The sequence below is a fragment of the Phyllobates terribilis genome, unplaced genomic scaffold (assembly GCF_046119375.1).
Source record: "Phyllobates terribilis strain yellow unplaced genomic scaffold, ASM4611937v1 Scaffold_5__5_contigs__length_657084704, whole genome shotgun sequence".
Classification (NCBI taxonomy): Eukaryota; Metazoa; Chordata; class Amphibia; order Anura; family Dendrobatidae; genus Phyllobates; species Phyllobates terribilis.
This window is the reverse complement of record NW_027362765.1, coordinates 248,163,239-248,175,765: the sequence shown is the minus strand read 5'-3', so window position 1 is coordinate 248,175,765 and position 12,527 is coordinate 248,163,239. Positions and strand designations below refer to the sequence as shown.

At 37.8% G+C, this 12,527-nt stretch overlaps 1 protein-coding gene across 1 annotated transcript in view; it reads left to right on the top strand.

The window, feature by feature from the left end:
• Positions 1-10,182, top strand: part of LOC141271095 (uncharacterized) — a 31,218-nt gene extending 21,036 nt beyond the window's left edge. The window contains exons 3-4 of the mRNA XM_073681198.1: positions 5,753-5,907; positions 7,821-10,182. Coding sequence (XP_073537299.1) covers positions 5,753-5,907; positions 7,821-7,925 — 260 coding nt within the window. The 3' untranslated portion in view covers positions 7,926-10,182. The remainder of the gene's footprint in view (positions 1-5,752; positions 5,908-7,820) is intronic.
• Positions 10,183-12,527: the final 2,345 nt, after the last annotated feature.

The following is a 12,527-nucleotide window of genomic DNA, read 5'->3' as shown; positions in this document are numbered from 1 at the left end:
ATTTAGTTCCAAAGACATGATGAGGTCTTTGTCTTATTTGTTCCAAATGATCCGAAATATTAGCTGTCCAGTTCTATACACAGCAATGTCAGATATGTGATCATTGTCAAATGTTTGACATTGCTATGGAATTGAGAATAAAAATTAAGGCCCTAACTCAACAAAACTGGGCTTGGAGGCACATGATTCTTAATGGATCAGAAGCATCTGACAAATGACGTGCTCCTCTGAGCACCTCGAAAACAAATCTTACTCAGTAACATTTCTGGGATAAGAAAAACCACAGGTTGTCATGAATTATACAAACTATGGTGACATACCCATGGCCCGCTATCGCTCCCAGTACATCAAAACTCCAAAAGTCGCAAAATGTTTCAGCAACTCCCCATTACGGAAAAATTTTGCAACTTTACATAGTAATTTATGCAAGAATTCTGGTGTAATCACTTTGGTGAATTGGGACTTAAATGTATCTTTGCTCACTGGAAAAAATCATACAGGTTTAGGTAGGGTTGAAAAATGGAAAATAAAATAGAAAAAGGAGTCATCATTGCTGCACAATTATGAAATTCCAATGCAAAATATGTCAAACAATGATGTTTATGGGTTGTGATTTAGAGATATGTGAATTTATATTTAGAAGTATTTGGTTACTGTGAATGAACACAGGCACATAATGTATTATTATGCATGACTGTTTATAATGAGCACTCTAAAATAATTCCATAGTTGTAGGGCTAGAAATATCACAGTTTCTCCCATAAGTATAAACACTTTATAATTAAGATATGTTCCTGGCTGGGAAAAATCAGTTGTGCTATGTCTATTTAGTAGTAGTAATAATTGATTGTGTATTTTTCACCGCAAATAACTCGAAGCACATGGATTTTCTAGCCAGCAAACAGTTGTGGCTTTTGCAGCTTAATGAGGTCTTTAAAGGGAATCCGTCACCAGGTTTTTCCCATATAAAGTAGGACCAGCACTTCTACGCTCTTATATACAGAATTCTATAATTCTGTATATAAGTCCCAAATGCGCTGTGCATAACACAAAAAAAAACTTTTATTACACTCACCTGCGGTGGTCCGCTCCGATGTGCTTCGCTGGTCTTGATCCAGCGCCTCCTCTCTTCTTGCGATTGCCATCCTCCTTCTTGCTTCCTACGTCATCCACACAGTGTCCTTCATTGATTGTGCTCATAGGCAGGCGTACTTCTCCCTGCCCTACTGAGAACAGAGCAAAGTACTGTAAAGGGCAGGACAGTGAGAATTACGTCTGCGCAGGAGTGCGATGGAGGACACTGTGTGGATAATGTAGTCTGGATTATCCATATGAAGGAAGGAGGAGGATGGCGATCGCAAGAAGAGAGGAGGCGCCGAATCAAGACCAGCAACAACCACAGGACCGCGCCGTGTGTGAGTATAATAAAAAGTCTTTTGTGTGTTATACGCAGCCTATTGGAGACTTATATACAGCATTTCTATAATGCTGTATATGATGGCGTACAGGTGCTGGCCCTAATTTATATGGGGAAAAACCTGGTGACTGGTTCCCTTTAAGAAGGATTCAAGTTTTGATGGAATAAGACCTTTTTGAAGAAATAGCTCATCAATGGAGTAGTAACAAGAGGTTTGAGTATACAAATTCCTCCATCTTTTTACATTGAAGAAGAGAAATTTAGATCAATTTAAGAAAGTATTGCCACTAGTGATGAGCGAGTATCTTCTGTTAACCCTTTCGCCGAGTATGCTCGGGCCGAGCTCCGAGTATTTATAGCTGCTCGGTGATATGTTTGAATCACTCCCGTGTGCATGATTTGCGACGGTTTGACAGCTTTATTAAATGTGAGGAATGAGTAAGAAATAGACATTCCTCACATGTATTAAAGCTGTCAAAAAGTCGCAAATCATGCACACGGGAGCGATTCAATCATATCACCGAGCAGCTATAAATACTCGGAGCTTGGCCCAAGCGTACTCGGCGAAAGGGTTAACAAAACACACTCGATCATCACTAATTGCCACTAAAAGTTCTAGAGGTTTCATGGAACTTTTAAATCAATTAAATAACACACTGAAGGAAATAGAAAAATCAATAGAAGATAGACAGGGTAGATTAAAAGGAGATTTGTCCATTGAAGTCCTGGACAAAGTAACATAAATGCGGATCTTGCTTCTCCATATGGGAGAAATAAATCTGTATGGCTAAATCTCAAAAGTTCCAGAGGACTATACTGTATCTGATCTCCAAAACAACAAAATGTACAGATGGAGAACTAATGGAAACAGGGATAGATCTAATTCTCGTAAACGATCTGGTTTCATGTCATCATATACTTCTTTGGATGAGTCTCACCATACTTTTATTGATGTTTTAATTATATTCCAATAAAATTATATTACTATATTAATTGGTGGGTGATCTTTGTTATGCCATTTGTTTTTTTGCAGGCATTAATATATCACAGACAGAGTCACATTGAGCGACTGTACAAGTACAGCACCTCTCTTTATCACTTGAATCTTTCTATTATTGTTCACAGACTGAGATTATCACTCTCATATTCAATGTGCTGCAGCACTACAGTAGTACACTACAATCAGATGAAGTATTTTTATATCCCCATGTGGAATGAGCTGTGCACTCTGACCTTCTATCCCTGTACTGTAAAATCCTAAAATGGTGCTCCTTGGCCTGATTCAACAAAACTGGGCTTGGAGGCACATGGCTCTTAATGAATCAGTAGCATCTGACAAATGTCGTGCACCTCTGAGCACTTCGAAAACAAATCTTACTCAGTAAAATTTTTGGGATAAGAAACACCACAGGTTGTCATGAATTATACAAACTATGGTGACATACCCATGGCCCGCTATCGCTCCCAGTTCATCAAAACTCCAAAAGTCGCAAAATTTTTCAGTAACTCCCCATTACGCAAACATTTTGCAACTTTACATAGCAATTTACGCAAGAATTCTGGTGTAATCGCTTTGGTGAATTGGGACTTACAGTGGGGGGAAATAAGTATTTGATCCCTTGCTGTTTTTGTAAGTTTGCCCACTGACAAAGACATGAACAGTCTATAATTTTATGGGTAGAGAGATAGAATAACCCCCAAAAAAATCAAGAAAATCACATTGTATAAATTAGATAATTTTTTTTGCATTTTGCAATGAGAAATAAGTATTTGATCCCTCTGGCAATCAACACTTAATACTTGGTGGCAAAACCCTTATTGGCAAGCACAGCAGTCAGACGTTTTTTGTAGTTGAGGATGAGGTTTGCGGACATGTCAGGAGGAATTTTGGTCCACTTCTCTTTGCAGATCATCTCTAAATCATTGAGATTTTGAGGTTGTGGCTTGGCAACTCAGAGCTTCAACTCCCTCCATAAGTTTTCTATGGGATTAAGGTCTGGAGACTGGCTAGGCCACTCCATGACCTTACTGTGCTTCTTTTTGAGCCACTCCTTTGTTGCCTTGGTTGTATCTTTTGGGTCATTGTCTTGCTGGAAGACCCAGCCACAACCCATCTTCAATGCTCTTACTGAGGGAAGGAGGTTGTTAGCCAAAATTTCTCGATACATGACCCCATCCATCTTCCCTTCAGTACGGTGCAGTCGTCATGTCCCCTTTGCAGAAAAGCACCGCCAAAGTATAATGCCTCCCCCACCATGCTTCACGGTTGGGACGATGTTCTTAGGGTTGTACTCATCCTTCTTCTTCCTCCAAACACGGCGAGTTGAGTTATTGCCAAAGAGCTCAATTTTTGTCTCATCTGACCACAGCACAGAACTCACAGGATCATCCAGGTGTTGATTGGCAAACTTCAGACATGCCTGCACATGTGCCTTCTTGAGCAGGGGGACCTTGCGGGCACTGCAGGATTTTAAACTTTTAAGACGTAATGTGTTACCAATGGTTTTCTTGGTGACTGTGGTCCCAGCTGCCTTGAGATCATTAACAAGTTCCCTCCCGTGTAGTTTTAGGCTGATCTCTCACCTTCCTCATGGTCAAGGATACCCACAAGGTGAGAATTTGCATGGTGCCCCAGATCGATGTCGATTGACAGTCATTTTGTATTTCTTCCATTTTCTTACTATTGCACCAACAGTTGTCTCCTTCTCACCCAGCGTCTTACTTATGGTTTTGTAGCCCATTTCAGCTTTGTGCAGATCTATGATCTTGTCCCTGACATCTTTAGAAAGCTCTTTGGTCTTGCCCATGTTGTAGAGGTTAGAGTCTGACTGATTAATTGAGTGTGTGGACAGGAGTCTTTTATACAGGTGACTATGTAAGACAGCTGTCTTTAATGCAGGTAACGAGTTGATTAGGAGTGTCTAACTGGTCTGTATACTGACTGAATACTGAACAAATACTGATAGTGGGGCTGTAGCCTTAGCCAAATTCCCTGAAATTTGCAGGTGCAGCAAATTCAAACAGTTTGATTTGACAAAACTGCCCAATAAATACTGGAGATTGAATAATCCAGAGAATGCTCACAATACATAATGTGCAACTGGGCATGCTTCCCATAATGTCTTGCAACTATCATATCACATAGGAGAGCACAATCATTACATAGTGTAACACTTCACATAGTATAACACAGCCTATCATAGTTTAATAGTTTTTAAGGTTGAAAGTAGACATAAGTTTATCAAGTTCAACCTCTAGTCTAATATGTTGATCCATAGGAAGGAAAAAAAACCCTTAAGGCAGATGCCAATTGCCTTAGGGAAAAAATTCCTTCATGACTACATGCAATCAGGCTAGTTTCCTGGATTAACATCCATTAACAGAATCTATTACCCATAAACTGTATTACTATATATCTCAAGAAAACATCCACACCCTTCTTGAACATTTTTAGTGAATCAACTATTACAACATAATGTGGTAGAAAGTTCCATTATAGCCTGTATAAAAGCCAAGGCAGTAAATGCAGCATAGCAACAATTTTGGGGAGAATCTGTTTAGTGATAGAATGTCACAGCGCACAGCTTAGTAATAAAATAGGGAGAAAAAAAACAAAAACTATGAACTATGAGAACAGATACTGTGTGTGACAAAACAGCAGTGAAGAATGGTTACCATTTGTTTAATCACAGCTATAAGTTTTGATACAGTCCAAGGAGACTTCCGGGTGATATACCTTCATTTGTTTTGGAAAAATTTGCCAAAATTGGCAAATTTGAATTTTAAAAGATTTGATCATCTCTAGCTTATAAACCTTTTCAGATTGATGGGCAGCAACAATTGCTTCTTTTAGATCATTGACATAGTCTTTCTTCTTTGTTATTATGTTAACAAATGACTCCAGATGAGCAAATTGCAAAAACTTCAGATTTTATAGAGGTGGTCACACTTGCTGATAAAAAATTAAGCTATTTAAATGGGCATTTAATTAGTACCATCTTTTATCTACTTATCTCCTTACTTGCTATGAAAGCAGAAAGGGTGGGTTTTTTGCGCACTGTTCATGGATTTTGGCCTAGTTTTTGTTAACTAAAGAATGACATGGTGTAATTTGTCATGTGTTGTTTTTCGTCTGAGACTGAACTTACCTAATTTTAAGCCCTTCTAAGGATCAGATTTTTTTTATTATGTCCTAATAAATAAAATTATAGAATTTAAAGAGGATGTAGTTTTTCTCATGACTATATAGTATGGAGTCAGCATAAGGGAGCAATGCAAAGTATCTGACCAGATGCCTCTTACCATCTACTAATTTATCATCCTCTCTCTTTTTAGCAAAAGTTCTATATGAAAATAAAGACACAGCCACAGAGAAAAACGAACAAGCCTGCCAAAAAAATACATTTGATCCAATTCCGTATATCATTACAATATTGGTTATGCTTGTACTATGTGTGGCCTTTTCCATTTATATGAAACTGAAAAAAACAGTAAGTAATTTAGAATTTCAACCCTGTAAATTACTGATAATGGGTTACATTATTTTTTTATTTTTTGAACAATACTTATTATACCACAAGAAAATATAATTTTCTTTCGTGATGTCGGTAAAAAACAAACAAGTCTTTGCTCTATGATTTTTGTACGGACACATGGGAAGAAAAAACACAGAAATGTAAACAGCCACACAGACTATAATGGGTAAAGACGTAACTATAATGGGTGCAGAGGTTGCAGACACACCCTTGAGAAGGCCCAAAAGGTCCTTGTCCCATATGAGAAGATCACTACTACTAAAAGTCCATGATAGTTGGAGGCCATATTGGACATTTTGCATTGGGGCTCACAAACTTCAAGTTACCCACTGACAATTGGTACATGTTCTAACTGAGAATATCACAAATACTGTACGTACTTGAAACACGAACATTGGATTGAGGCCATAACAGAAGTGTGACTACAGGGAAAATATGAACTGATATCCCCCCTGTTGCTGAAGGCTTTCAGTCATAGGGGCTCATACAAAGCAGTTACAGGCTGCTGCAATCACTCCTTGGCACTTTGTTTGAGAGTCTGCTCTGCTCACACAGGCAGGACACACACTACAGAGCAGGCCTGTCCAAAGTGCCGGAGAGTGATTACAGCAACTGCTTACTATATAGTGACCAGTGACTGTAACTGCTCCATGGCCGCCCCTATGACTGAAAGCTATCATTTACAGGTAGGATATAAGTTAATTTTCTCCCTGAAGCTGCATTACCAATAAGGCAGAAAGGCATGATTTTATTGCTATTTACCTGCAGATTAACCCTATTTCTGCAGATAAATAGAATTTCCTGACATGATAGGCTCCCTTTAACTATGGAAATTTCCCTGTTAAAAAGTAATAAAATGAGGCTCAGAAACATATTATGCTGGTATTCAATCTAAAGATAGAGAAAAGATTTTTCATAGTTCATTTTGGTTTTCTTTTTAAAGTATGCTCAGCTAGTGCTGGTCTGGTCCTCACCTTCTTCTGACTCAATAGCTTCAATTCCGATTTATTGGATCACACAGATTTTCATGTGTGAACCAGAAGTTGCTTTTACAATTTTTAGTCTATGTAGCCTCATTCTGAGTTTGCATTAAAGTCAAGTGAGTCAGAAGAGGAACGGAACAATGTTGGAAACCAGATAATATGGCGATTGCTAAGTATTTTAATGCACCCACACTATAATACACACAGGTTTCAGAAATTAAGGTTTTATTGGGAGTAATTCTTTAAGGATAGCTTATCAAAATTAAAGTAGTGGATAATGATTTAAAGGTGTTGTCTTCTTTCAGAAAATCCCTTTACCCAGGATCAATATGTTATAAAAAAAGATGCTTTACTCATCATCCCCAGGTACACCGTTGAGTCTCTGCAGCTGGTATAGGTATCAGTTATTGGCTGCAGTATTGACATAAAGTCAACAGGGCAGCTGTTGTGGAGGCATTGAGTCTAGAAGGGCAGAGCCTCTGAGCTCAGTGATTGGCTGCATTGATATCATCTATATGTCGGTGCTGCATCAAATAACTGACATCAAGAGCAGAAGCAGTACAGACACAGCAATGAACCTGAGGAGGGTGAGAAAAGACCAGTTTGATTATTAGTGCACCCAAGGACCTAGATTTTCTATGCTTGTTTTTGATGACAATAAACTCTTGGGAATATCGTTGACTTACTCCCTCCTAGAAAGTCTGCAATCTGTAATACTGTTCTGCAGAAGTTCCACTGAACTCTATTTAGAAGACATTGTCCTAAGTAATATGCAAATAAGCATTGGCTTTTAAAAAGGCTGTGAAAATTCTTGAAATGGGAAAATGAAAAACTTTATCAGTTTGTTGTCACTAAATTGATATCTTTTTGTTTTTTTTTGGGCAGAAGGAAAAACAAAACGCAAATCACAATACATATGTGGATATGACCCAAACTCTCCGTCGAAACACAATGGGAAATTCTTTCATCTATAACCGAACTCCAAATTAAGAAATTCTTACCTAAGTTTACTTATGATTTCAGATGTTGTAACACTGCCGCGGACCTTAATGTAGCTCAACTGTAGACACATGAGGAATATTGCTGCCTGTGGTCCATAGAGTTATATTGTTGGAGCCACCAGATGCAATTTTACATATCTAATTTGCTGAATAGCTATGCCTAAGTAGAACTGTGTTGTTCTTTGCCTGTTTTGTGGCAATAAATAATAAATTTCACCCCACCAAAAACTTCAAAAAGCAAACACCCATTCCACGTACCCCTCATCTTGCCCTGCTCTGTACACCAATGTATAAAAATAACAATTTAAAGCATTGTCTACACAAGTACATTCCTGTATGTTCACTACCTAGACAAAAATATGTCACAAATTCTCTTTAAAAGCAAAATATAAGAGCAATAATATCCCAATAATAAATTCATATAAACTTAATACAGCTGTGCCCCTAGCTTTAGTGCTTCCATTGTACATTACAAGCCATTTGTGGTTTTTGTCCTACATGAGACATTGAAGGATAGGTAGAGTGTACTATAAGGTCCCAAGCGCATTGCATCTCTTCTGTTTGCTAATAAAGGTAATAAAATGCTTTGATAAATGCTTCAACATAGCAGTAAAGTTGTACATTTTTATATAAATAAACTGAGCTTTGAATTTGCTTTGTTTTACATTATATTACTACCTTAAAATTGTATTCCTTTGAAATGTAATCGGACTTTTGGCAAACTGCCTGGCTGATGGTGTCTTGTTTGACCCCAAAAGGGTTTTTACCAAGTTTTCAAGTTATTCCCAATCAATAAGATAGGATATAACATATTAATCTGAAAACATAGTTCGAGTATGAGAATCTCCGTTCCATTAATACTGTACAGAACTGCCAAAGATACTGTACATAGTCCGATAGAAAATGAATGGAACGGAGGTTCGCATGCTTGATATCCGCTCCATTCAGATAGGACTCTGCAAAGTTTTATAGCTTTATCAACATACAAGTATACAATTAGTAATCTCTTGCTCCAAACACTGGTGTGATGAGATAACAATAGAACTTAAAAAAACAGCTAAGCATGACATACTCTTGACATACCTTCCCACTACCTAGACTTGGCTTAGCTCGAAAGGATAGGTGATAACATACTAATCTCAGGGGACCCAGCCTTCAGAACCCCAATGAATGCTAAGAAATCCTCTATCCTGCTGATAGTGGATAACTTGAAACTTGGCACAACCCAGTTAATGCTTACTTTCCTACATTAGGCTGGTGGGAAGAAAAGCCACCTTGCCAAGAGTAAGCCCTTCTGGGTTGGGTTTTTGTTTCTTTTAGTCTTCTTGTTTTGTTAGCTCATTACACTTATGTTTGAAGTGTGGGATTGTTCATTTTTGCATACTGACAAAGCTATAAACTTTTGTATGGAACACCCCTGTAAGGCTATGTTTAAAAGTGGCAGATTGGTTGCAAAAAAAAATGGATGGAATAATCTATTTCATGTATTTTACACAATCATATGCATTTAGAATTTAGCAAATATGAAATCTCAGTACCAACTTCTCATTTCGTTCAGAACTGTAATTGTGCTACCATAGAGGCGTACAAGTCCTCAACTGTATTTTTATATGCCGGCAATTTTATATGGAGTGATACTGAAGTTGTTTCTGTTGAATTCCATTCATGTCATGTTTCTAGATATTCTTCCTTTGAAGATTGCTACTACGGGAGAATATATATGCATACACAGTCTGACAAAGCCTGTGTGGAAGTGAACAGAGGCTGTATGGTGCCTCTCCATTCTCAAATGATTCCAGAAGTAAAAGTTAAATTCTAACAGGAAGCCATAAGAGAAGTTCTCATATTTGGGAAATATTCATTCTTAATTAACAAAAAAAATAGAATTCTCATTACTGATTTTGTTCTGACATTTTAGAGACATATACACATATATTGTGTAGCATGGTGGCTCAGTGGTTAGCACTGCAGCTCTGGGGTCCTGGGTTCAAATCCCACCAAGGACAATATCTGTAAGGAGTTTGTGTGTTCTCCCCGTGTGTGTGTTGATTTCCTCCGGGTTCTCCAGTTTCCTCCCACCCTCAAAAGACATACTGATAGGAAATGTAGATTGTGAGCCCCAATGGGGACAGTGCCAATATTGTCTGTAAAGTGCTGTGGAATTAATGACGCTATATAAGCGAGTAAAATAAAAATAAATAAATATTCAATTTTCTATAAGAACTAGTGTGCTCTTTAAAATGTTTGGATGGGTTAAAAAGAGGAAAAATATGGTTTTATGAGGAGTTATTTAAATGCATTAATTAGAATGATATTGCTGTTGATATTCTGTTAAAATTTTTAAAAAGCTGTAATTAATTATATCTCTTATTGTCCTTTTTACTGGATATATTGAAGCATTATAAATTAGTAGCTGTAATGAAAAGATTGTTTATAAAATGTAGAGTTTTTATTAATTTCTACAAATAACAATTGACCTTGACATGATTATAAATGTTGTCTAATAATTCGAAGCCTGGATAAAACTGTACAAATTACATTGACAAATTGTTTCCAAGGCACCAGAGAGTTAATTTCATTACTTTATTTATCCAAAATGCTTCATCAAGGCAATGTTGTGGCCAGCAAGCAAGTTAGTTTTATGTCCATCCCCAAAAAATACCATTTGATATGCTCCCGTGCTGTATATAAATAAGGGTGGTCCGGTCCGAGGGACGTCCTCTCTGCGGTGGTTGTCCCTCCTCTCTGCTCCTAATCGTGTCCTCCTGCTTTGATTGATGTGGACGCACCATCCACTTTGCGAACCAAGATATCCCATCTGCGCAGTAGGGCTCACAAGACGGCGCACTCTGCTCTGCCATACTGTGAGCAGAGCATAAAACAGTACTGCACAAGTGCCTAGCTTTGATTGATGTGAATGACACCGATGACGGCGCTATGGAGCAGAGAGGAGGGACAGACGCTGCAGCGAGGACGCCCCTCGAACCGGACCACCTTTATTTACATACAGCATGGGAGCATATCAAATGGTATACAGGGGCAGTTGGGGTTGGGAGCCAATAGACACGTTTATGCTTTTTTTGCAGTTTCAACCCTCTTTGATAAAGTGAATGGTGTCATTCAAAAATTTGGCCCACAAAAAACAAGCTCTCATACAGCTATGAGGATGAAAAAATAAAAAGGTTATGGCTCTTGGGTGACAGCTGATTGATATTTATAGGATGTGAAGGGACCAATATGCATGGACCTTCACATCCTGACAGTCCTCAGTGGTTGATACCTTTTAATGGCTAACTGAAAAGATGGTAACAAATTGCAAGCTTTCGAGACTACTCAGGTCTCTCAAATCTAAATATTTTTATATCTACTGGCTAACTTGGTACAAAGATATATATTTTTCCTGCATACTGATAGTGTCAATTTGCTGCTGTCATTTTTACCTGTTTTGGTTATGTAGAATGAGAATGATATTATTTTTGTTTTCTAAATATTCATATATGCATAATCAAGAAATCTGTATCCATAATACTGGGGCCATTTATTTCTATTTCTTTTGAATAGAAGCAGGTAATTTTTGCTTTGTTACGTTTTCAAGCTAACACAGGATAATATTTTGACATGTGAAACAACCTAATTTACTTATTTACTCATTTTTTATGTGAGTCTGCACATTTTAATAACCATACATATAGTTCTCAACTGGTGCATATTAAGTTAAATTCAGAATAAAGTAACTCACACCTTAGGATATCAGTATGGGTAAATCGCCAAACATAGGAAAGACATGGAAGCAAAAAACACGATCAGGAAAACCCAAGAAAATGTTAATTTGGTATAAAGATTAACTTTTATTAGATATAATAAAATAAAAGATCAGGAATAAATATCTGACACAAATGGTGCAAACACATACATTGTAAAAAATCCATCATTGTATAGGACCAACGGGGTTCATACTGTGAAAAACAGTATAGCACAATGGCCAGTAAATTGACATTATATACAACACAATTGGCCACGCCTTGGTCAAGCAATAACTCATGCGTCCAAATTGTCCATGATATTTAGTTATAAATCTTACTTCGTCATCTATTTTGAGGTGCTTCTCCTTGTGTAACAATTCCTGTCGATTGGAGTATTTCGCACGGTAGTATGCCCTTTTTACCATTCGCCTACTGTAACCCCTCTCATAAAATCTTTCCTTCAAATCTTCAGACTGTCTCATAAAATCTCTATCATTAGAGCAAAGTCTGCGCAAGCGCAGAAATTGGCCCATTGGTACAGACTGAATCATGTAGGAAGGATGAGAGGATTTAGCGTGGAGTAACATATTTGTAGAAGTATCTTTCCTATAAATACTGGTCTGTAAGATATTGTCTCGATCCCTAGCCAGAGTCACGTCTAGAAAATTCACAGCATCCCTGTCCCACATATATGTGATATGGATATTCATCTCATTTTTGTTAAGGGAATCCATGAATTCAAATAAGTCCTCAACAAGACCCTGCCAGATCAGCAGGATATCATCAATGTACCACGTCCAAAAAGGCAGGGTGAGGTCCCTCTCCCACAGCCCCAGGAAGAGGTTAGC